We start from the raw sequence: 27,984 nt of genomic DNA, 5'->3' as shown, positions 1-27,984 counted from the left end.
TAGAGAAAAAGAATTACTAGCATCTAGCTGGCCATTCAATACTTATTCCAATGAAAATTAAGCTAAAGTAAAAACATCTATGAAAACATCTAGGAAAAGCCAAAGAGAGCATAAAAAAAATTGGGGGGTATTATGAGTTCAAAAGCAATCTCATAAAAATTATGGACTCCATCCCTAGAAAAAAAATGCATGTAAACATCAACATAAACATTACACGTATTAAGGATTTCATTGCTTTGGAAATTGACAATTCTTTCACTCTGATAAAACACAAGACAGTATTTCTAAAAATCAGGTCTTTTAGAATATAAAAGTTAGCAGTTAATTCCTTTCTAAGAAATAGGGGGGAAAAAAGAAAAAATCGTGATACAAATATAAGTTTCAAATAAATCTTATATGACTTGAATATTCAAAATATTCAAATTATGCACTGATCTCCAACACAGAATTACATATACAAAACTTCTTGAATTGATGGCAACAAATGCCCAAAATCCTTGGCATGAGACTGTTAGCAAATGTATTTTGAACTCAAAGAATATACTTTCCCATGGGAGAATAACCTCATGTCAACAAACAACAAAATTCACTACAACTTTTTGAGTTGAATGTACATTCATTCTTCTCTTTTCTTCTAAGTGTGGGAGGCCATTTTTGGCAACAATTAAATTACATCAAGGAAAGAATTACAAACTCCTTTTAAATTTTTAGGTCATCCAAAGCAAAAGTAGCCATAGAAAGTATTCTGCCATGTTTCCAACCATCGGAATATTTTTGCCAGCAGATGAATTTACAAGATATTGTCACTCTGAAATTCAATTTGCAAAAACATCTTCTGAAGCACTATAAGATTACCATGGGAAGTTTGGCCATAAAAACTTGTGATTTTCATGTACATCCAATAAGGCTGATTGCAGCACCTCAAACTCAAGTTTTACCTTACTCAAATATCTAAAACTCTCTCTCAAGTAAGCCAAGGAATGAACTCCTCCTCATCAAACTGTTCTCAGAGTAGATTTTCTTTTCCTCATAGGCAAATTAATAAATGAAGAAATAATGAGGCTGCTATCTAAACTGCATTGTAGTGCTTTGGGACATATCCATTAGGGAACCAACCCGCTTCTGCAGTACTGGTAATCTCTTATTCTGTGAGCATCTCTTGAGAAAGAAAACCTGTTGAAAAGGGAGTTCAAGGCTTTGGCTGCGATAAAGTTGACTGATTTTAGGGCAGTAAGCAGAGTATCTTTCAGGATCATTGCCACAGTTTTTGAGGCTGATACATGTCAAGCCAACTGTAAAAGACTTAAGTCACGAACACTTTAAGTTCTTTCTTCACAAAGGCAGCAAAATCAGATGTACTGTCAGGCATGGTAAGTACTCCATCCACACCCAATGCACCAAACAAACCCTCCTTTTCATCATGTCAAAGATACCAAAAGGCTCTCAAGTTCCCAAAAGGTACCTCTCAAACTCAGAATTTGTTATGCACCAGTACACTCAAAACGGATGAAGACTAGAATCTAGCCGCATGAAATAATGTTAGTTACTATATACAAATGCTTGTTGAGTGGGAAATGGCATTACTCCCAACTTGACAATGATCTGCTTCAAAATATTAGAATCAAGAGTTGTGTAGTATATAACATCATTTGATTATACTTGAACCATAGCAAAGAACACTTAGTGATAAATAACAAAATTTCAGTGGTCAGTTCAATCCTTACTTACCTTATTTTAAATTATCATCTTAAGGACCTCAACATATTGAAACTTACATAAATTGACAGCTAAGTTGAATAAGTATGTATGTTTTAAATAGAAATCATTACTGAAGCCAGGCTTTCTATATTATTCTCTATAGGAAAATATACATTTGAAAGTAATGATTCCATCTGTGGCTTCAAATGTTTCTCCAATTGGTAAAATCCCTTTAATCATCCTGAATTAAAGAGGTTTTTTTTTAAAGAAGAAATTTTTGAACTCAATTTAGCTCCAGCACAAACCATCAATAACTGTCTCTAAACTTAATGTAGTAAAGATTTCCTTCCCTTCCTTTTGCTTTAGAGCTCATATCTGATTGATAAACACTAACAAAAAGCAAATAATTCAACCACCAATTATACCACAAACTTGGATAAACTATACAAACAGTAAGTACTAAACTTTAAATAAATAAACTTTAATCTGAATGGTAGAGAAACTGAACAGGACAGGAGCAAATATCTTTGTCTGCACAGCAAGCAAGCTTTAGAAAGCTTGTGTTGAAAGTTATTTCTATTTTAATACCTTTTTGCAATTTCAAATACATTCTGATGAAGAAGAAAAAAGAATAAATATGCAAAGAAAAATACATTGTTCTCTTTCTTAAAATCAGTATTTCCCCAAACTTATTTCAATAAACCTTGTCTCATGATCTGAAAATTCTGAAGGCACTTTTCAGAACTGCTCATTCATGTGATTATCTCAATAATATTTAGTTTTAAAGATTTAAAAATTAAATAGTTTTCCAACATTTTTTCACAATTCATTAATATAAAGCATTTAATAACTATAACTTTGAAGCATTCTTCCAACTTGGAAATCAAGTACTTTTCAAACTTTTGTTTCTGAGGTATTCTGGGAATAATATGCTAGTTACTCAAATAATTTCTCAATAAGCCAATAAGTGCTCTGACATTTTACCACTTAAGAGTATTACGGAAAGTTTAACTTACTGAAACATCTTTCAAGTTCTTCTCAAAGGAGAAATGACAAGAGTCTTTTGAAAAATTAAACTTGTATGTGTCAGTTGGTCCTGCTCCTGACACCAATGCTTTTCTCAGTTCATCAACATATTTCTCTTTTTCCAATGCCATGTCATCAGCTTCTTGGGAAATCTCTGATTCAGAAACTATGAGAAACATTAATTAAAAAGTTTTATTTATGTGAAAATAAATTTCTAAACATAAGAATAAATGTTTACTGGCTGCTACTACTTACGTAACATTACTTACGTACGTATATAACAGAAATTTAAACAAAAAGTACAATCAATCCCCACATCATACATTTTTAAGTTATTTCTTAATTTTTGAGAAATACATTGACTTAGTCTCAAATCTCATCTGAAAAGCATTCTTTCTGTCCTCAGATGATACAAATGCATTATGAATTATCACAGAAACAGCCATCTTGTATACCTGCTCCTAAGTCACAGCAGAGAAGTTCTTTCCTATCATGACTAATAAACTCAGTATTTTACAACTTTCTTCCTTGCCTCAACTATTAAAGGGATTAAACAGGCTATTTCTTATTCAGATGGGCAGTCAAAGTAAAAACAGAATTCCTTCTTCTCATCTTCTCATGTGCCAAAAACAAAAACAGTGGACGAAGGGAGTTGATGAAGAAGGAAAGGGTAAGGAATTAATATTTACTGTCTCCTCTACGACATATATCATATCACATTTCTGGCTTCCAGTTCTCTCACCTACGTACATTTAAAGCTGATGTTTTACTCATCCATAGAGATTTTTACTTCAATAATATTTTCAATTTTAGATACTCTCTTCATTTTCATAATATTCTGTCCTTACCACACCTTTCCTTTAAATATGTGAAAGATTTAAACATATTTAAGATCCCGTTGAGATTAGTATCTATGCATAGTTCCTCAGATATTAATTCCATTTCTTCTGGGAGCTGACACATTGTCGTTCTGTTCTGTTGGTTGGTTGGTTGGTTGGTTTTAAAGATGACTTCATTAACAGGCTCACCTCCAGGTTTCTTTATCTTGAGAGCTCAGCTCCAATTCTTTAAGAAGCTTACAATTTCAACATGCCACTCCACTCAGATACCACAGTCACAGTAATTTAGATGTATACCTACTTCAGATATCCCATGAACCTATAGTTTTTGAGTTCCCATTAACCATTTTGATTTTCAGATACCTCTTCACACATGGCACCTAGGGACTTCCCTTCCTTCCATTAAAGCTGCAATGTGAATGTCTGTTTGCTTTTAAAATCACAAGATCTAACCTAATATTTCTTCAGAATGGTTGATTGGTTCTTGTGTCAACTCAGGCTGCTACAATGATGCAAGATCCACATGGATCTAAACTTTTATATTTAAAGGTTACATTTATTTATTTTATTCCTTATAACAGTGAAAGAGAGAGATTCTCATTTGGCAAATGATAAAATTGAGGCTCCAAGAGATCAATTGATGGCCTCGGGTCATGAAGTAGCTAAGTGCTAAGACTGAGATTGGTATATATGTCTCTCTCGTTGTTCTGTTTTAAGGTAAAGCAAAGATATGGGACACTAGATAAATTCCTTTCATAATATTAAAAAAATGCATTGGTATGAAAGAGTAGAGAAAACAATAAAACTTTGATTAAAGATTTCTTAAAAATATAACTTCTTTCGTAACTTTGCTCCATATGTTATCAAGTGTCTAGAAGCCCCACGATGAGGAAGAGAGTCTGGAATACATCCATATATTTTTCATGATCAATATTTGATAAGTTCTCATACCGAAATATGGGCCTCAGCACAGCCTTTGAAAAAAGGTAAGTATAAAAATATATATTTTTTAAGGGCCACACACACAGAATATGGAAGTTCCCAGGCTAGGAGTTGAATCAGAGCTATAGCTGCCAGCCTACACCACAGCCACGGCAACATGGGATCTGACCCACCTCTGTGACCTACACCACAGCTCATGTCAATGCCAGATCCTTAATTGACTGTGCAAGGCCAGGGATAGAACTCATGTCCTCATGGATATTAGCCAGGTTCGTTACTGCTGAGCCACAACAGGAACTCCTAAAAATATTCCTGTGAGATTCTACAACTTCTAAATACTTCCACATATTTTTTCTCTCTCTGAAGCATACGCATATTTAAGACGATCACTACTATCAAATCTACTGACATTTCAAATACCCTATTAGCTCTTAAAAAATAACATAAAACTAAGAAGGCAATCACTTCCTCTCTAAGGAATAATTTCATATTTTTGGCTTGTAAATGTTTTAAGAGTTATAAGGACCTAGAGAAATTATTTCATGGAAAAATAGGAAATAATCTATAGAAACAATCTTTAATGCAACTATAGAAAAATCTATAAGGAAACACACAAAAGAAAGTATATCTACTGATAAAACGGCTAGTAGAAAGTACTCTAAATTTTATTAAAGTGAAAAGATACCTTTATGAAAATATTTAATAGAATCTATTGATTCAATTCATTTATTCCATAATGCTTAATGAGCATCTACTATGTGCCAGGCACTATTCTAGGCATCAGAGAGACAATATCTAGACAGACAAAAATACCAGCCTTATGGAACCTTGATTCAAGTACTGACATCTTAGATATCTTTGCAGATACCCTTTTAGATATTATCTTAGATATTACACTTCTGTTACTCCATCTGGGAATGCTGCATTGGTTAATGTTACAAAATACTTGATGAATTCATTTGAGTAATTAAAAAAAATTTTTTTTAATGTTACGAAATACTTCATTCTTGAGGAAAAAAAATATATGATAGGAAATTCTTTCTAATAATACTTTTTTAAAAAGTGTCAGGGAGTTCCTGTCGTGGCACAGTGGTTAACGAATCCGACTAGGAACCATGAGGTTGCAGGTTCGATCCCTGGCCTTGCTCAGTGGGTTAAGGATCCAGCATTGCTGTGAGCTGTGGTGTAGGTTGCAGATGCAGCTTAGATCCCGCGTTGCTGTGGCTCTGGTGTAGGCCAACGGCTACAGCTCCGATTTGACCCCTAGCCTGGGAGCCTCCATATGCCGTGGGAGCAGCCCTAGAAAAGGCAAAAAGACCAAAAAAAAAAAAAGTGTTGGTTTAAGAAAAAAGCTTACTTAAACATTTCCTGTAAGTGAAATTTTGACTGCCTATTTAGAAGTTCAATCCTAGCAAAACAATTTGGTCACTGGTTTTGAATTTTGTGCTGGAAGAAGCACAGTTGGAAGCATTCAATGCTCCAAAAACTTCAGTGACCAGGGATAAAAGCAATGGAAGTAAAGAAATTCAGTAAGGATACAGCTGAACCACAAAATATGGGGAAAAAAAAAATGGGAAGGGAAAAAAAAAAAAGTGAGCAGGCCAATGTGACCAAAAAACAATTACTTGTTCTTGGACAGGTAGGAGACAAGAAAGCATCACTTTAACACTATTTGTAGGTAGGTAGAGATGTAAATAAGAAAAGAATATTCTTTATTTTGGATCCTTATGTATAATGAATCAAAAGACTGTATATCCTAAGCTTGTGATGGAGCTGAGAAGGCACACAGACTTACGAAGTCACCAAATCACGGACCCACTTTATTACTTCATTCATTAAAAATCCTTTTTTGGGGAGTTCCCTGATGGCTCAGGGGGTTAAAGATCCAGTATTGTCACTGCTATGGCTGTGGTCACTGCTGAACTGCTGAGGTGTGAGTTTGATTCCTGGCCTGGGAACTTCTGAATGCCAGGGGTGCAACCAAAAAAAAAAAAAAAATCATTTTTCTACTGAGTTCTATCACATAATCTCCATAAAAGTCACCAAATACATCAATGTTTAAAACAAATATAAGTGGATATAATTATTTGAAACTAAATGCATTAACAAAGCTTAATTTACACTTCAATGAACTTTTTTTAAACTGCTCCAGAAAAGGGTGATACAAGTTTCTTACTGCTGATTGTGATTCTTATGAAAGTCACATAACAGTCATCGATCACTAACCCACTTTGTGACTTAACCCTATGATATAACCCTCTATAATGTCGAAGTGATGATAAACCACATGATAATTAGACCCCAAAACATTCATTAGATAAAACATTGCTAATGGAAAAGAAATCAGTGAGTTTAGTGTGTGGGAGATTAAAAAGAACCCCACATCCTTTTAATTTCACTGAAATGAAAAGAAAAAAAAATTATCCAAATTGAAGGCTGCAGCAATGAAAAACCTGTACAAAAAAACAGGATGAGGTATAGGAAGGAAATTCATTTTCATGTTTCAATTATTTAATTGTTTTAATGTTCTTAGTCACGTTATTGTCTATTTGTAAAGTGCCGAACCAAATTAGATTTATGTATAAGCCTTAACATGGAAACAATATGATATTATTTGGCTTCATATTTTGTCCCTGAAATTTACACAAGAATATAGAAGTGAATAATTAAAAAGTATAAAACATTCATGAGATCTAAAACTTCAATATCTTTGAGAACAAATGACCATCTCTAGTATACTATAAAATTTTCTGTTTGAAAACTTGTATAAAATAGCAAGCTCAAATGTTAACAACCCACCAAAGGATACAGAAGTTTGATAACATATTTTTATCACACTATATATCATTAGCTAAAAAACAAACGGTAAAACATACTGCATCTATGATCAATGCCAACAATAAGTAAATATGAAACTGAAGTTTTCATTAAAAAATACGCTAGCTCTAAAATGATGGTTTCACTTTCTCTTTTTTCCTTAGCTAGTTTTATATATTTCAGGCATCCTTTGATTGTTTCTTTCAAAGAATATCCATTGAGCACATATGTCCTACGTACTGGTCTAGATAATTATGAACAGTGGTTGATGAATCAGATTTGTCCCTTGCTCTCAATGGATCTAGGCTAGTGAAACAATATTATTAACAATATTAAGGACAACCACCAGTTATTTTGTATGAAATAAACAAAATGTTCCATAAATGTAAAATCAACTTAAATTTCTGGTTAAATTAAGATTTAAGAGTTAATCACAGTACTGGTTTTCTTTTCCTGATCCTTAATGACACAAAAATTCAAACAACATATTTTTACTGTTTTTTGCCTTAGTGAATGAAATTAATTGACTAGATTAAAATTTAATCTTTTCTTTTGATAAGTAAGGCTCTTAAAACATTGCAAGGTCTTTCCTCTGACCATAACCTCTCATTATACAGAATATGCCACCTGTTAACTGGAAATACCTATGTTATAAATACAGTATACAACCAACCATTTCACCTAGGATCTAATTCCTGGGCTGTGCTATTGGAACTGCTCTTTTCTCCTAGAAAAATGGTATTAACTTACTGCTATGATCTTCAATCCAGTATACTATTCACCCCCAAACAGAGCTACTGTCATTTGAATACACCTTCACCAGGAAACAGAGAACTAACCTGACAAATTTTCCTCTACTTTTGCATTGCAACAACCAACCGATAACTGATTTTTCTTACGTAGAAATTCGCAACTTAAATAGATACCACAACAGTTACTGAAAACATTATCCTAAAAATTTCTTTATTTTACAATACTTGTAACAACATTCCTTGCTCTGTCATGAAAAATGAATGAAAAAAACTCAAAAACTCTGCAAGTATAAATGCAGTTTGACTATTTTGTATAACAGAATCTGTAACATTTAAGAAAAAGCAACACTTCACAATGCATTGTGATTTTAAAAGGGGATATAATAATTACAATAACAAATTTTGGATAAATACTTTAAAAGTTGATAGATGATAAATAGGCAAATAGAATATAAATTAACATGACAAAATTATTCTACCTAAAATATCATTTACAACATTAACTCTAGAAATGACTATTGCATAAACATAAAATCTTTCAATAAAATACTTTCAAAGTAGATTAAAACTTTGCTATATAAGTAAAACATAATTCTAAATATTTTGACTTTACACTTGTAATGTTACATAAATGATTTCAGGGCCTTTAGGCTTTTTTAAAGATTACACTAACGATTTTAAAAATCATAAGTCTAGAAGCAGCTTGGGTCACTTCAGAGGTGTGGGTTCATCTCCAGCCCCGCAGAGTGGTTAAAGGATCCAGCACTGCTGCTACTCCAGAGAAGGTCACAGCTGCAGCTAGGAGTCAATCACTGGCCTGGGAACTTCCATATACTGCAGGTGTGGCCATTAAAAAAAAAAAAAATCAAAAGTCTATTTCAAATATAAATAATAATAGCCAAAATCCCACATACAGACTTGAATCTTGGTTTATAAAGTCTTAGTCAATGAGTTCTGTTTTGTTTCATTATGAATGTAGTACATGTTTATTGGAAAAAAAGTCAAACAATATAAGTATATGAAATAAAATGAAAACCACCACCAACCCACTCTCCCAAGTCCTGGCCCAGGCAATCCTTCTTCCTGTGCACCCGAATAGTTCCCTGGGGTCCTGTGAAAAGATACATGTAAAAAGTACTCTTTATGTTTTTTTTTATAAAGAGATAATTTTAAAAACTCTGACCAACTTCAAGTAATAAGACTCAAAGGGTTATTTCTCTATCCTTCTATTAATGTAACTTATAGAAAATGGCATTATATTACAAGTTTATGTGTAAATTAGACAGTAATAGCAAGTAAAAGCAATCATGTTAATTTTAACCAGTATCTATTAAAGAAACATTTTAATGTGAAGTATCACTGAGGGCTGAAGAATAGCACATTACTGAAATATTTCTTTAAGAAATTTGCTTTTGATATTACCTGTCCCAATCCATGCTGACTGCCCATCAGTAAGAGTAATAACAAAACCAGATCCTAGTGTTTTCTCCCAAGCGACTTGTAGAAAATGAATTATTTCAGGTTCAGAAGTGAGATAGATTCTGCTTACTTTTCTCTCCATTTCTGGTCACCTATTATAAAAGGATAAAATTAATACATTTGTAAGAAACTCCATCAAACAGTGATGTTTTCTGCATTGCTCTCCTAGTAATACAAAGCACCAAGGAAATAAGTAAAACAAAAAGCTGTATAATAGCCAACCATCAAACTCAGGAACATAGTTCTATTCAATATTGACTCACAATTTTTACCAATAAGCAGAAACTCATAAATGGCAAATGATTTGCCCAAGTTAGGTAAGTGATTAAAAATTACTGTTTCCAATAATATAAAGATAACATTTTTCCCACGTGTCAATAGCCTCTTTCTCCACAACAACAACAAAATGGTCATTAAGAACTGTGTGAGTGATCTATGAATAAATCTTAGGACTGGAATGTGATTATAAATTTGACCAAGTGTCTTAGTCACTGGAGAAAGACTGTGTGAAATGAGAAGAGAGAATAAACACAAAGATTAGGAAAAGAAAATCTTAGAACCCAAGAGTTGGCAATATCCTAGCATGCCTTGTCTAAGAATGGGATTCCCAGGACTCACTCTGCCCACTGAGACAGAAGTGCCCTCGAGTAGAGATCAGTTATATCAAGTTATCACAACCTACACCAATAAGTCTTTTTGTTTTTTTTGCATTTTGAAACTTTATATTTGAGTCTTATATACAGAAAAAAGAGCATATATCTAAAATCCAACTTGGCTAGTTTTGCAATGGAATGAATCCATATAAACAGTACCTAGACCAAGAAGCATAACGTTACCACTACAGAACCTACTCTCACAATACCCCACTTCTAGTCACTATGTCCCCAAATAACCACTCTAACAGATTAGTTTTGAGTATTTTTGTACTTTTACACAGCACATTTTATTTTCTGTCTAGCCTCTTCTGTTCAAAATTGTGTTTGAAAAATACATTCATATTGTTTCTCAGAGTTCTACATCATCCTCATAGTTGTACAGTATTCCATGATACGGATATAGCACAATTTATTTATCCATTCTACTACTGACAGGCATTTGACCATTTTTCAGGTTTTGACTCTCACAAATGGTGCTACCGTAAACATGCTAGCAAGTGACTTTTCAGTTGGCTGTACACCCGTGAGTGGAATTTTTGGATCAGAGGATATGCACATGTTCAGTTTTAGTACCACGCAGCCAAAAGTTTTCTAAAAGGTTTATACCAATTTACACACTTGGTATATGAGAGTTATGATCACTTCATGTTCTTACCAACACTTCTCATCTTTATAATTTTAGACATTTTGGTGGGTGTTACATCATGGTTTTAATTCACATTTCCCTGATGCGCAATAATATTAAATTATTTTCCTACTTTTACTGGGCATTTTAATATCCTGTTTTGTGGATTATCTATTAAATCTTGCCAATGTTCTTATTCAGTTTAATTTTATATTGATGTTCCTACTGATATTTTACTTTCTTTTTGATTCGTTCTTTATATTTTGGATATGAATCCTTTTATAGGTATTATGCACTGTGAATATATTTTTTCCATTCTATAAGTTACCTTTCCACTCTCATAATGGTATCTTTGGATGAAAAGAAGGACTTAATTTTCATGAAGTTAAAACTTATCAAAATTTTTATAACATATACTTTTTGTATCCTGCTTAAGAACTCTTTGGTAATTAAGATGTTTTATGTGTATCTAAAAGGTGTATAATTGTATAGCTCACATTTAGATCTGAAATCCATCTGGAAGTGATTTTTGTGCATCCTGTCAGCAAAGGTTCAAAATATATTCTTTCCATATTTATATGGATATATAATTGACCCAGCACTACATATTAAAGACTATGCTTTCCCAACTGTAATGCTATATTACTTTTGTCATAAGTCATGTTACCAAATATGTGTACAAGGTTCACTATTTGTATTTGTTTATTTTTTTGCAGGTATGAAATTTCATTTTTATATTTGGCTTGTGAAGGTTACAGTGAATGCTAATTCTGTTATTATGATCCACTACATTTATAATCTATTGCTGACCTTGTGATTTAAAATTTTGATAAGCCTTTCTTCTAGGTATTAAAATAATTTATGTAAAATGTTGAGCAGGACGAGATCAAGAATAGACTTCTGTGGCTTACCATTAGAAATAAGCTTCTCTTAGAAATCAGTTACTACTGATACCTAAGGGTGGGTATTCTGCTGATACCTCCATTTAAGTCACAAGGGTATCAGGAGAATCCTTTGTAAAATCTACCTACTCTGCCAGTCTAGCAATGCCATGGAAGGAAGAAAGGAAGGGAGCGGGGAAGGGAGGAAATAAGTAAATTAAGATGATCCTACTCTCACTTCTAATGATTACAGATTCTTTTTTTATTAATTCAAAAACTGTTCTTCTGGTAACTCACTCTAGAATCTTACCCACATTGACCTCAAATTTATGAGACTGCGAATGACACATAGTATTTAGTTCAAAGCAAAAGACGAATTCTGGAATATCCTTTGGCCATGTGTACTTCATTAAGATATGCTTAAGCAACAGACACTAACAAACAAAACTAAAGAAATACCCTAAAAATTATACATATGCAAAGAAAAAATATTATAAAAAATAAAATCCAGGAATAAAGTACATTCTTCAATGATGAAAAACTAGAGAGAAATATTGTCTATTCACACAGCATAAATCTCTTACTACATGATCCTCAAAAAGCTAAAAGAATATTCTTTAATCTTTTATTTGGGAGGGAGTATAAAATTTCCTCAACCTTTTATGACCAATATAAATAATATACTATGGCAATCCAAAGGCAGATTTTTAATTGACATTTTATCAATAACTGATTAATAAGCTTTAATAACAGCAAATTTTAAATTGTTTAAATTTGCTTTTTCAATCTAAAACTATTATGTTCACATAAAAAATTATATTTTTTTCAATTAACAACTGAACATGAAAATAAAAATAACTCATTCTGTTAGTTCTTCACAAAACAAAGCTAACTTTATCTCCCATAGGTTAGAGGAATGCTTAATTATAGAATTCTACAGTTACACTATCTTACAGTAGAAAGCACAAGGAAGCAAGGAAACTTCCAGAATGAAAGAAAAAAATCTAAAATTAAAAGAGTGTAAGGCACCTCCAAATTGATGCTAGCAATAATTCTAATGTCTAAAGTTTACTCAGAAAATTACTTAATCTTCTTCCCAGTGAAAAAAGACAATTATAAAATAACCATCCTTGTAGCCACATCAATTAAGCATTAAAATATGTCAATCTGTAGGTATGATTACATCATAATCACTAGAAGAAAATACAATTACTTTTAAATATTTCATTTAGTCAAAAATTTTTCCTACATTGAGGTCTTCTTTGCCTAGATGTACTTAATTCTGAAATACTTCATCCACTTGTTTTCTTTTAGATCAATTAGCCAATACACTTAACATGCAGTAAATTACCCACATGCTCTGTAGTTCTTAAATTTGAAAATTACTGGAAAATGTGTTACTGTTTTTGTATGTCAATCATTGAAAAAGACATACTTAGATGCTTACATAACTCTAATGGGTCCAAAACCCACAATTCTGAGAAGGAGAAAGGTAATAGAAACTACTGATGAAAGCCACTTTTTGCTCCTATAGAATTTATATACACACACATAGATACACATACACTTACAGAGACTATTTCTTAAATGTGCCTCAATAATAGCTAATAATGGCCATTAGCATTAATGCAACTTAGAATTACTCTAAAATAGCAATTGGTTTCACTGGTGTTTCTTAGCACATTAGAAACAAGTTAACAAGTTTTTAATTATAGAGACAAGTTAATTTAAAATTCAGTATTCCAGATACCTGTCAGTAAATCCTACTTTCCCAATAATATAAAAGGCTTTAATCTCAATAATGTTAAAAAGACATTTAGGGGTCAAAATAGTTGTAATATCTTCGAATGATTTGTCTTTCAATTATCTTCTGATTTTCCAATTAATTCTAGGTTTTCATCATAAAAACTAAATAACTTTATTTTAAAGAGTCTACTATTCTAGTAAACTCAGATTTGAAATTCTGGGTGCTACATATGGGCCATATTTAAGCACTTGACATATTTAATAAACAAAATGTAATAACTCAATATTCTATAAGCATTTTATATCTCAGTAGCCTTATGTTTTCTTTACATCAACTGAGTCTTAATCTCCTGATTATATACTATTTGAACCAGTTTTGAAAGCATTTCATTCTTTTACTTACTGAGGTCACCCTCTCATTAAGTATCAGACAAAATACCTAAGACTCAACCATGGAAACAGAAAAAAGGATGACTTGGAATGTCTTTTAAGATTCAGTAAGAGCAAATCAAGGATCTCTTTGCTTTCACCAGCACCGTAAATGGGAATAGTCAGCCATGGTTTTCTTGCCCCAAGACTAGTACTTGAAGAAAGGGGGTGGAATCATCTTCAGAAGGGCTGATTGATTAGGGCCATAAGAAAGACCGTGTTTTGTTTTCTACGGGCACTAAAGGTCAGACTAGTATCAGCACCTCTCCTAGCCAGAGCCAAGGATCTAAGACAAGCCTGCAGGTGGAAACAGTTGGGTCCCACCCCAATTTGTACATCAGTAGCTTTATTGAGAGCTCAGAACAGTTGAGAATTGAGAAGCTTATCTTTAGTACTTTGTGTCTTTGATACTTGGCTTCTCTCTTAGAAGAGAAATAAGTTGTTGGCTGGTATGCAATTGATGTGATCTAGACTCTGAACAAATACCATTCACAGTTGCTTCTGAATAAACAAGACACTTTTTAAATTAGTTTACAAAGAATTTTGTATGCCCTTTTGGATGCTGATAAGAAGCAATGCAGAAGCCAACTCTCTTAGGTCAGCTCAAGTTAGTGACAACACTGTATCATTGATAACACCATTCTGAACTTGAGCTTCTTTTATTTTCCTTTATAGTAAGTTATGGCTTCCTTTCAAGTTGCTTGGGTTGCAGGTGTTCAAACTTCTACAGCTATGCCAAGGAGTTGTACTTACAGAGCAGAAAGGACTAAATGCATGTTTCTAATGAAGCAATTAACTTAAGTGCCCCCCTGTTGAGAAAAGTAGGCTGATACCTAAAGTGAGTTCAGAATAAAGATTAGCACATAGCACAGGCTGTTAATGGTCTATAATGAGATTCCTGATCACTTATTTTGTTTGACCTTCCTTTTATAAAAAAAAAAAAAAAAAGGCAAGGAAAAATAAAAGGGTGGTGATAAAAATTTTAAACGTTCTATCACATTATTAAAATGCAAGGATTTGGCCATATATAATTTTAAAAAGAAATTTATGCAACAGACATTGGGATATTCACTTCTATTAAGACAAACATGTGACAATGAGTATTTTTAATGAATAATTTACCCCCAGCATTTTCATTAATAGCATATCAACTTGTTGGTTGGTATCTACCTGACCAAAGTGTAAATTAAGGTCTTTTTGAAAAATGATCACAAAACCAATTTACCTTTAAACTTCCAAAACAATTAAAATGAAACTTAACCCTCTATTAAAAAAAATGCTTTTCTAAAATAATGTTTTCAAGTTAGAATTTTCTAAACTAAGTGTAAAGAATTTACAGGATTATTAAATACCTTTCTAATTATGTCAGGATTTTCTCCATTATATTAATTTTGAAACGAAAGTAAGGTGACCATCTGTTCAGGCATGCCTGAGATTTTCCTGTTTTTAACAGTGAAAGCCCCATGTCCTAGGAAACCTCTCAAGAACCTCAGGCAAACCAGGATGGTCAGTTACCCTAAGAATAAAATACAATTAAGATTGCTGGCATAATCTTATTCACAAACTTGTCATATACAGCTGATGTTTGAGGAAGACATTAAATTAACAATCTGATGCTTCAGGAATAAAGCCTTAGAACAATAAAATAAGTCTAAAAAATAAGGCTTCTTTGCCATGGTCATAGTCTATTCTCAATTACCTCTTATGAGTATGGAATGCCAGCTGCTGGCATTCCAAATATCATATTACTGTTCATTTCCTCTGCTTATCTTTTACGAACACCATTATTAATCATTAGTTTCAGTGATTTGTTTAAATTCCACTTCCTCTTTCTTTTCTCCTACCCAATGAAGTATTAAAAAACAATAAAATGGTCCCTATAAATTTCCCACATAAAATCTAACACCTACATCCAAAATGCCCATAAAATTGGACCCAAAGTTCCAAGACTATGACTTCCTTTATATCCATCAAATGGACACTCTTGATTACAAATAACCTTGGCAGAAAGAATGAGAGTATATACTTAACATTCTGGAAATTTTCTAAACTTTCACAAGAGCACTTCACTTCTAATTGCAGAATTTCATGTGAGAATGACACTTAACAGACATGAAGAGATAAGATAGTACCTGGAATATAGCATTAGCTAAGCAATAGTATTTTTTCACTAAGAATTTAGTAATCATGATTTCTTAAGCCTCAAAGGTTTAACACTTCTTTCATATTTTAATTTCAGAAAAGTGAAGATGTTCCTATAAAATACCATCAGTTAAGTTTATGTACAGTCTTTTCCACTTAAAAAATGTGCTACTCAGAACTGACATATAACTAAAAGCACTTGTATGGAAAAAAAAACAAGACTTGCACTAAACCTCCTCCACTCATAAATCCACTATTTACTTACAACTATACCCATTTATCTGCCTATTCTAACAGCAAACAAGGGGATGAATGATAATATTGGGGTACGAATGAGAGTTAATCCTGAGAAAAACTTACAACATATTCTCAACTGGTAACCCTACCTAATTCAGTCATACAAAAATATTCAGGAAGCATATGAAACTACCAATACTTAACATTTTTTAACTTATAAAAAATAGCAATTTCACATTGTTTATATAATGAAAGTTATAAAAAGCACATGAGGACTTAACATACTTAAGTGGATGGATAATTACATACTTAATCTCCCATGCTGTAAATGCTGAGTCTAAGTCATTTTCAACCACATCCCTGAATATACTGTGGACAATTCTAGTGAGAAGTTCCAAGATAAAAGATTCCATTCTGAGTCCCTTTGGGGGATACAATTCTCAAGTTGAAATGAAACTCTGTACCTGCTAAAATTTAAATCTAGCCCTGTACTATTTACCAACAGTCTAAGTCCTAATGCTTCCAGGGACTATGCAGGTTAGGTTTAAGCAAACCTATGTGTATCCACTGCATGAAAAGCAGGGACTGGGGCAAATGGAAAACTACAAGCGAGGGTATAAAGGTGGCAGCCACTATTCAGTGAGGATTGTTAGTGTGGGGAAGTACTAGTACTCGGTGGCCCGCCATTCTGATTATTCAAAAAACACACAAATCCCTATTTTTACACAGGAGTCACATGACTTTCAAAAATTGGCTCATTTATTTTTAAAACACTGAATATGTGTGGTATAGTAAGAAATATATTCGGTCTTTGTCCTCAACAGAGTTCCTAACCCCTTTGGAATTTCTGGAGTGACAGGAGAGCCTTTCTTCATGAACCCCTTTCACACCAGTGTTTATGCTGATGACTTGACTTTGGGTGGAGTCATTAGATTGCCTCAGGATGTGACTGGTTACCAGAAAGGCCAAAACGTTAAAGGGTTGGCACTTTCAGTCCAACGCCCAACCCAACTCCAGAAAAGAATGTGTAGCTAGAGCTCTCTAAAAGCTCTGGAACAAAGAAACTGGATGTGGTAGTGGGGGGGAGGCAGGACGCTTCTGGGTTGGTGAACACATCAATGTACTGGGAGAGCAGCCTGCCCAGTAAGGGCACTGCAACTCTACACTCTGACCTCTGGGCAACTCTTCCCTTTGGCTGTTCCTCAGTTGGGTCCTTTGTACTAAGCCAGTATATAAAACTAAAGTGTTTTCTCAAATTCACTAAGCCATTCTAGCAAAGTATCAAACCTGAGGAGATGGTCATGGGAACCGCCAACTTAGAGCATTTCAGAAAAATGAGTGACCCAGGGTGTGCCAACTGGAATCTGAAGTAAGTGCAGTCTTATGGGACGGAGCCTTTTAGCTTGTGTAAATTGACACTAACTCCAGGTAGACAGTGTCACTATTGAATTACTGGACACACAGTTGGTGTTGGAGAAGAATTAGTTAGTAGTGTTGGAAAACCCTCTAATGTGCCAAATAAAACTGCCCCAATCCAGCTTTATTTAAAGCTAACAGCGTATATCCTCTGCTAAATCTCAAACCAATTCTTTTGTCCCCAAGCTCTTGGAATGGGAAATCTTTACCTAACAAATCTGATGTTTGAGGTTGGCCTCTCACAAATAGAGTGACTTCTGAAATACGGCAAGTCAAGCATAAATATTTATTTAGATCCTGCCAGATGCCAGGTACTATGCTAGGTGCTGGGGACAGAAGTGTGAATAAAATAGACATACCCCCTGAACTCAGAACATTTATACTCTTGTGAAGAGAGTCAAATAAACACATTATAACACACTGTGGTAAGAGCCATAAAGAGGTATTAAGAGATAACAAGGGAAACCTGATCAGACACACTCAGACTGACAGTCACGGGAAGCTTTCAGGAGGAGATAAGGATCTAAGACCTAAAGGGGGAGGTGGAATTCTGAATCCACCATCACAGCTGCTTTTTCGCTTATGCTATTCCCTCTCCTAAAATCCCCACCCCTAGTCTATACCTAGAGACCAACTGTCCTTTCAAGGTGCAGGAGCACAAAAAGCAGTTATGACCAACTTCCAAGGATCCCAGCTGTCAATCATCTTATTCCCCCAGTGGAGAAAATGGAAACGTATAACACTGGGAAGATAGCAGGATCGTCATGTTCAGAGAGACTGTGCCAGCTCTTCCTCCTGATGGGAGAAGCCCTCAGCTGAACTATGCCCAATGGATCACTCATCAGTCAGTTTAGAGTATAGAGCTACTGATTACAGTATAGAACTCTGATAGCTTCAGAATTCTAGCACCTCTGCTGACTTCCCATGTTTTGATCTCTCCAACATTTGAATAAAGCAAGCAATGAAGTGGACCTAGATTAGAAGTCAATTGTTACTAAGGTATCAGAATTTAGCAGGCTGTGCTTCTCCAGTGAGGAATGGCAGGTTCTGGCAGTCACGATCTGCAGCAGGGAGCAAAAAAATAAGGCCTCACAGCTAAGAAAGTGGCTCTTTGCATTATCATGCTAATAAAAAAGATTAATCAATTCATTATCTTTTTCTGACTACAACATAACATCAATTCTGAAACAAATCCTAAAAAGATTCTGAAATAGGACTATATTTGAGATGTCTTGCCTATAAAACATAATGAAGTCACCAACAATGTTCAAAGCAGATTATCAATGATGATTTTCTCATTAGAAGGAAGTTGAAAATACCACATGCTTTAAAAAATAATTTTTTAATCAAACACTTTCCCCAAAGAATAAAATATTTACTAACAAATGAAGTTTTGTGGAAGAGTTTAATTTTACAAAGCAGAATTTCTAATCTGAAAAGCCATTCAAAGTTGTTAGTTTCAGAGTCAGTACATAGAACAAAACCAAAACTTCCCATTAAGTTGAACAATGAAGCAAAAAAAGAAATAATGAACCAACATCAATCTGGAAGCCAGTTAAAAAAATTCAACTTCATTACCAGTCAGACATTCTCTGAGGAAGTACTATGGGCAAACTTTGTGCTCAATAAGAACCCCAGCAGATTAAAAAAGGGGGGAAAAAAAGTAATGATACCATCCCTCAGAAGCTTTAAATACAGCTAAGAAAACATGACAACATAGAGTTCTACAAAATTATAATTAAAATATAAGTAGTATATAATTCTACTAGATGTGAGTCAAAGTACCAATAAAAAAATAAGGATGAGATGTGTTAAATATATGGAAGATAACAGATGAAGTTGCTGCATTTCTAATGTTAAAAAAAAAAATTACAAGACCAAAATAAAAAAACTATTAAGAGTATGATCATATGAGGAGTTCAATATTCATAAAATGAAATACCAATAACAAATCTGTAGATCCACTAAAAACAACAATGTAATGCCTTGAAAATTACCTTTAAAATACTACAAAGTCACAGTCATCAAAACAGTGTGGTACTGGTATCAAAACAGACAGACAGACCAATGGAACAGAATAGAGAACCCGGAAATAAACCCTGACACCTATGGTCAATTAATCTTTGACAAGGGAGGCAAGAACATCAAATGGGAAAAAGAAAGTCTCTTCAGCAAGCATTGCTTGGAAACCTGGACAGCTGCATGCAAAGCAATGAAACTAGAACACACCCTCACACCATGCACAAAAATAAACTCCAAATGGATGAAAGACTTAAATATAAGACAGGACACCATCAAACTCCTAGAAGAAGACATAGGCAAAACACTCTCTGACATCAATCTCATGAATATTTTCTCAGGTCAGTCTCCCAAAGCAATAGAAATTAGAGCAAAAATAAACCCATGGGACCTCATCAAACTGAAAAGCTTTTGCACAGCAAAGGAAACCCAAAAGAAAACAAAAAGACAACTTACAGAATGGGAGAAAATAGTTTCAAATGATGCAACTGACAAGGGCTTAATCTCTAGAATATATAAACAACTTATACAACCCAACAGCAAAAAAAGCCAATCAATCAATGGAAAAATGGGCAAAAGACCTGAATAGACATTTCTCCAAAGAAGATATACAGATGGCCAGCAAACACATGAAAAAATGCTCAACATCGCTGATTATAAGAGAAATGCAAATCAAAACTACCATGAGATATCACCTCACACCAGTCAGAATGGCCATCATTAATAAATCCACAAATAACAAGTGCTGGAGGGGCTGTGGAGAAAAGGGAACCCTCCTGCACTGTTGGTGGGAATGTAAACGGGTACAGCCACTATGGAGAACAGTTTGGAGATACCTTAGAAATCTATACAGAGAACTTCCACATGACCCCGCAATCCCACTCTTGGGCATCTATCCGGACAAAACTCTACTTAAAAGAGACACATGCACCTACATGTTCATTGCAGCACTATTCACAATAGCCAGGACATGGAAATAACCCAAATATCCATCGACAGATGATTGGATTTGGAAGATTGGTATATATATAGTATATATACACAATGGAATACTACTCAGCCATAAAAAAGAATGACATCATGCCATCTGCAGCAACATGGATGGAACTAGAGAATCTCATCCTGAGTGAAATGAGGCAGAAAGACAAAGACATACCACATGATATCACTTATAACTGGAATCTAATATCCAGCACAAATGAACATCTCCTCAGAAATGAAAATCATGGACTTGGAGAAAAGACTTGTGGCTGCCTGATGGGAGGGGGAGGGAGTGGGAAGGATGGGGAGCTTGGGCTTATCAGACACAACTTAGAATAGATTTACAAGGAGATCCTGCTGAATAGCATTGAGAACTTTGTCTAGATACTCATGTTGCAACAGAACAAAGGGTGGGGAAAAAATGTAATTGTATACATGTAAGGATAACTTGATCCCCTTGCTGTACAGTGGGAAAATAAAAAAATAATAAAAAAGAAAAAAAAAGAAAATTACCTTTAATTAACAAGTGATATACATATTAGTAAATTCAATTCTGCCTACATGAATATTCCTCTTTGGCCAAGGTAGAAGAATGTCCACTGAAACATAAAGGCAAAACATCAAGAAAGATGCCCACTGATGTGAGCTTGTTTCTTTAAAAAAGGGACCTTTTTAAAACTACACCACAAAAATTCAAATACCTGGGAATACACCTGGCCAAGCAGGTAAAGTACTTATATGCTGAGAACTATAAAACATTAATCAAGGAAATTAAAGAAGATTCAAAGAAATGGAAAGATATTCCATGTTCCTGGGTTGGAAAAATTGATATTGTAAAAACGGCCATACTATCCAAAGCAATCTACAGATTCAATGCAATCCCTATCAAATTATCCAGAACATTTTTCACAGAACAAGAACAAACAATCCAAAATTTTATATGGAACCACAGAAGACCCAGAATTGCCAAAAGAATTCTAAGGAACAAAAACCAGGCAGGAGGCATAACTCTCCCAGACTTCAGGCAATGTTACAAAGCCACAGTCATCAAGACAGTGTGGGACTGGTACCAAAACAGACATACAGACCAATGGAATGGAATAGAGAACCCAGAAATAAACCCTGACACCTATGGTCAATTAATCTTTGACAAAGGAGGCAAAAACATAAAATGGAAAAAGACAGTCTTTTCAGCAAGTATTGCTGGGAAACCTGGAAAGCTGTATGCAAATCAATGAAACTAGAAAACACCCTCACACCATGCACAAAAATAAACTCAAAATGGATGAAAGACCTAAATATAAGACAAGACACCATGAAACTCCTGGAAGAGAACACAGGCAAACATTTTCTGACATCAACCTTATGAATATTTTCTCAGGTCTCCCAAAGCAACATAAATAAGAGCAAAAAAAAAAAAAACCAATGGGACCTATTCAAACTGACAAGCTTTTGCACAGCAAAGGAAACTAAAAAAAAAAAAACAAACAAAAAGACAACTTACAGAATGGGAGAAAATAGTTTCAAATGATGCAACGGACAAGGGTTTAATCTCTAAAATATACAAGCAACTTACACACCTCAACAGCAAAAAAGCCAACCACCCAATGGAAACATGGGCAAAAGACCTGAATAGACATTTTTCCAAGGAAGATATACAGATGGCCAACAAGCACATGAAAAAATGCTCAACATCCCTGATAATTAGGGAAATGGAAATCAAAACTACCATGAGATATCCCACCTCACACCAGTCAGAACGGCCATCATTAACAAGTCCACAAATAAATGCTGGAGAGGGTGTGGAGAAAAGGGAACCCTCCTGCACTGTTGATGGGAATGTAAGCTGGTACAACCACTATGGAGAACACTATGGAGATACCTTAGAAATCTATACATAGAACTACCATATGACCCAGCAGTCCTACTCTTGGACATATATCTGGACAAATCATTCTGTGAAATAGACACATTCACCCACATGTTCATTGCAGCTCTATTCACAATAGCCAAGACATGGAAACAACCCAAATGTCCATTGACAGATGACTGGATTAGGAAGATGTGGTATATATACACAATGGAATACTATCCAGTCATAAAAAAGAAACAAAATAATGCCATTTGCAGCAACATGGATGGAACTAGAGACTCTCATACTGAGTGAAGTCGGAAAGAGAAAGACAAATACCATAGGATATCACTTATATCTGGAATCTAATATATGGCACAAATGAACCTTTCCACAGAAAAGAAAATCATGGACTTGGAGAATAGACTTGTGGTTGCCAAGGGGGAGGAGGAGGGAGTAGGGTAGACTGGGAGCTTGGGGTTAATAGATGCAAACTATTGCCTATGGAATGAGATACTGCTGTGTAGCACTGGGAACCATGTCTAGACACTTATGATGGAGCATGATAATGTGAGAAAATAGAATGTATACATGTATGTGTAACTGGGTCACCATGCTGTACAGAGGAAAAAAAAATTGAGGAAATAACAATTAAAAAAATAAAAACAAATAAATAAATAAAAAGGGACCTCACTCCAAACTAAAGACATACATAAATTATCAAATATTGAAAAACAAAGTCATATTGAATATTTTGTGTATATTAGTATGATATCTTGCTGAGAAAACATGGACAAATGATGACTAACTGACTATAGCCAATTTTATAGAATTTGTTATTTGGCGATGCCAAATTTTTGGTTAAATCTCATGTGGGAATCATCTATAATAGATATACCTATTTAATTGATGGCCAGTAAGATTCAGTCAAGTTACATTTTAGGACATAAAGATCATGGTTAGATAGATGAAAACATTCGATTCAGGTATAGCTGGTTTAATAGCTAAGGAGGGTCTTAGATTCACAACAAAATGAGAGGGTGGTAATAATTCAAGGACAAAAACAACTGGATGAGCACAAAAAATTCAGTAACATATATAGCTATTTACAATGTACACTACAGACAGAGCCTCGTTAATTTCTCCAAAAAACTCAAGCTATGTGGCTGTAAGAGAGGGAGTGGAACAAAAATGCACTGAGCATATGTTGTGAACCGTGCTGAGAACTTTACATATATTGCTTTAATCTTCAGAATCACCCATTCTTTATTTATTTATTTATTTATTTAGTCTTTTTAGAGCCACAGCCGTGGCACATGGAAGTTCCCAGGGGGTAAAATGGGAGCTGGAGCTGCCGGCCTATGACGCAGCCAGAGCAACAAGGAATCCAAGCCACGTCTATGACCTACATACAACACAGCTCATAGCAACACTGGATCCTTAACCCACTGAGCAAGGCCAGGAATTGAACCTGCATCCTCACGGATGCTAGTCAGACTTTCTTCCAATAAGCCATGAACTCCAAAATCACCCATTCTAAAAGCAAGAAATTCAGCAAAGTGCAGTAAAGACAGAAGCATACTCAAAACTAGGTCTATCCAACATATTGCCCAAAAAGTAAGCCTCAACCCTAGACTTTCTCTTTAGGACTCTATTTAACCTTACTTCCTCTCTCTTGGCCTCTTTCTCAATGTTCTCCCTTTATAACTATCAAGATACCAGAATTTCAGCTACTTCTTCTCTTTAAATGCTATCCATTTCTGCTGCTACTGAATTACCTTTCCTTCATCTATGAATAAAGAAATGTACTAACACAAACCACACTTAGTGATTAGTACTTATCACAATATACTAACACAAATCTAAATCATAAGCTGATGTATAAATTTCCCATGTACAGACTTCAAAGAGTAGAGACAAATTTCTTTATACTACAGTACTATACCATCTCCACAAACACTTGCTTTATTTTAGATCATTCTAACAACAAATAGAATTTTCAAAGTATAGAGTTCAATCCTTCTTCTATTAATGATAAGAATTCATGAAATTTGAAATAAAAACATTTAGTCTTTATATGTCATAAGACAGCTAAGGAATTCCTAACATCACTTGTTTTAAAATTAAAGAAGTTATAGAGTAATTATAAATTTATAGCCAATAAACATGTCTATATATAAGCATTCCTCTCCCTTTTCCCACATTCAAGCTTCTTTTATTTCCTTAAATTCTGCCTTAAAACCAAACTTACTGTATTTTGAGATATAAACAAAAAAGAACTCATAACCCACTAGCTTAACCAATACAAAAACAAAAACAAAAAAAAACTCATAACCCATTGGTTTCCTTTGTAAAAGCCATAAATCCTCTACATGGTGCTACCTATGATATATTCATACTAAAAAAAAAAAAAATCCAACATCAATCTGATCAATCCTCCAATTTAGAGGAAATAGAAGGGATGAAGGAAAATGTTAAATGGCACTAAAGAGATGCTATCAGCAAAATCTAGACTGTGGGACACTTCATATGGCAACCAACACAATTTTTTTAAGAAATAAACTTCAATGCAAAAGGGATGGAAAGGTTGAAATAATGAAGTTAAAGAGACTTAAAAAACAAGCAGCTGAAATATAAAGACCTTAATTAAATCCTGACTCAAGCAAAGAACTATTAAGATTTATGAAGTAGTAATAAGAAAAATTTGAAGACGGATTAAATACTTGATAATACTAGGGAACTACCATTATTTTTTAAGGTATGTTAATATATTTCTGGTTATGTCTTCTACTGTGTCCTTACTTTTTTAAAGATACATGTTAGAATATTTACAGATAAAATGATATGATGTCTGGGATTTATTTAAAAATGATTTAGAAATTAAGCATAAGAGATAAATGAAATGACATGGGCCATCAATTGGCAATTGTTGTGCAAGGTAATGGGAATCCATTAGTCTCTCTACTTTCATATATATTTGAAAATTTCCATAATAAAATGATAAAAAGAAGAATTTCCAATAAGTATTCTTTGACCATAAGGATAATTGTTTGTTACAGAACACAACAATAGAAAAAGCCATCTATTAGAAATTTATTCTTTTTTTTTTTTTTTTTTGCTGTTTCTTGGGCCGCTCACGCAGCATATGGAGGTCCCTAGGCTAGAGGTGTAATTGGAACTGCAGCCGCCAGCCTACGCCACAGCCACAGCAATGCAGGATCCAAGCCACGTCTGCAACCTACACCACAGCTCATGGCAAAGCCGGATCCTTAACCCACTGAGCAAGGCCAGGGATCGAACCCGCAACCCCATGGTTCCTAGTTGGATTCGTTAACCACTGAGCCTCGATGGGAACTCCTAGGAATTTGTTCTTAAATATATAACTTAATACCTCAAAATGTAGGACCCTATCTAAAGAAGTACTGAATTCATTACTGGTCCTAGTAAATACCTCTAGCTGATAAACATTATACCAGGGAAACTGGTGCATAATGCATTGCCGAATTTTACTATACGACATTGAATTAAGGCAGATAAAAAATCTTCTTTATATAATCAACTGAAAAGCTGATAATCAAGATATCTGAAATTATTTCAATTTTTATTGGCTATACATTAATAATTTGTTCTTAAAGCCAAAATGTGTAAAACAATAGAAAATAGTCTATATATGAACCACTTCATATGTATATTCAAAGATTACACAGAATATCCACAACAACATCAAAAAAAACAAGAAGTAATAATATTATTGATACCTTCCAAAATTTCACATCCTATGGTACATCATTAGACTCATGACACCTTAGGGTTTTTTGTTTAATCCAACTAATATAAGTCAGATACCTAATATAGTTCCTGGTACATAATCAACTAGGGACCCTTACTCGAATGGCTGAATTCATTTAGTCTGTACCAATTTTATACTTGCTCCTCTCCATTCTCAACTGAAGGGTTCTGTATTGTTAGCTATCACTAAACACAGTCAGATAGTACCATCAGAGTCACAGTCCATTCCACACCACAATTTAGGTTAAAAGTATTTATTTGCCCAACATTTAGAGAGGATTCATTAATTTTTGCTATCTGATACAGACTCCCTACCTATCGCAACAAAACTTCAAATGACTCCTACCACCTCTTCTATTCCTATCCACAGGCTATGAACAAGCTGACTTTGGCCCCAAGTTCTAGTAGAACACAGACCTAGGCTAAACCAACATTACATTCCAATCCCCAGTAACTCATTCAAAGATGAGTACAAGATTCAAGTTAGGACAACTAAGGCCAGCAAGGGTCAATTTTAAGACTTTCATTTGCATTTAAAGAATAGAGACTCTTCTCTATTGGATTTGGTGTTATGATGTGATAAACCTGGAGCTGTCAAGAACAAAACCAATAGAGCAGAAAGTAGAATCCAGGGGTAGGCAGCAGCTCAGATCCCATTCCCGCAGCACCAGAATCTAGATCTAACTGTGACTATTTTAGGTATGAGACCAAGAAATTCCTTTTTGCTTAAGCTACCTTCTGTAAGGCTTTAGAATGAGACACATTTCATGATGAATCCATTCTGTTATTCATTGGTTGTGTGGAATAAGGAAATCATTTCATTCTCTGAACCTCAATTTTCTCAAAGTACCTACAAAACAGTTCTGAGTAAGCAAATGTGTATATTCCATCAGTGATATGAGTACCACACTTTGGGAGGCACTAATTCATAATATTCAACACCAAACAGGAAATTTTACGTTTTCAGCTTTTTATGCTTACATTCTTATAAAATCTAAAACACATGGCATTTCGAAAACACTAGGACTTTGTTATCACTGCATAATAAATAACTGGTAACAGGTGGTTCAAGAAGACAACTGGTAAATATTTTGCATAATGATTCTAGAAGAAAATCATAGCATGTCTATAAAACAAAGGTTCAAGTCTTGGTCACATGGAAAAAAAATGTTTCCCAAGTTTTATAAATCCCTCATTAATAATTCTAATGTTTTTCCTTAAAACTCAACATTTTACCTCAAAATTTTAGCAAATTCTAAAGGAGTCAATTTAAATTTTAAAATTGTGGGGTTTTTCTTCTATCTTTAATTTACTGAAAAGAACAGGTTAAAAGCCTTTTCTGAACCTCTAAGCAAATACGTTTTTTCATGTTTTTAAAGTTATTCATAAAAACAAATGTAGCTTCTGCAAGAATACATGGCCTCAATTGTAGACTGCATTCATTCCTCACAACACAAACATAACATTACAATATGGTAACATGATTACATTACCCTATAAAAGTCATCAGTCTTTTTTTATCAAAAAAAAGAAGCAACCGGAGGAACAGTCCCAATACCCAGTTTATGCTCATCTAGGACGGTTTGGACGTATTATTTCAAGAATGTTAAGTTGAACCTTCTAGAAGTCTGCAAAACAGATGTAAGGCTGTTTGCTTG

General features: G+C 34.2%; 1 protein-coding gene across 2 annotated transcripts in view; it reads right to left on the bottom strand.

Annotated features, from left to right (window-relative positions):
• The window catches only part of XRCC4 (X-ray repair cross complementing 4), a 252,915-nt gene that overhangs the window by 217,851 nt on the left and 7,080 nt on the right, over window positions 1-27,984 (bottom strand). For both annotated transcript variants that reach the window (XM_047778226.1, XM_047778227.1), the window contains exons 2-3: window positions 9,497-9,645; window positions 2,715-2,890 (exon numbers count right to left, since the gene is read on the bottom strand). In XM_047778226.1, coding sequence (XP_047634182.1) covers window positions 2,715-2,890; window positions 9,497-9,635 — 315 coding nt within the window. In that variant the 5' untranslated portion in view covers window positions 9,636-9,645. The remainder of the gene's footprint in view (window positions 1-2,714; window positions 2,891-9,496; window positions 9,646-27,984) is intronic.

The sequence above is a fragment of the Phacochoerus africanus genome, chromosome 4, assembly GCF_016906955.1.
Source record: "Phacochoerus africanus isolate WHEZ1 chromosome 4, ROS_Pafr_v1, whole genome shotgun sequence".
In the NCBI taxonomy this organism is placed as follows: Eukaryota; Metazoa; Chordata; class Mammalia; order Artiodactyla; family Suidae; genus Phacochoerus; species Phacochoerus africanus.
The sequence above is the reverse complement of the archived record's forward strand: the minus strand, read 5'-3'. Positions and strand labels throughout refer to the sequence as shown.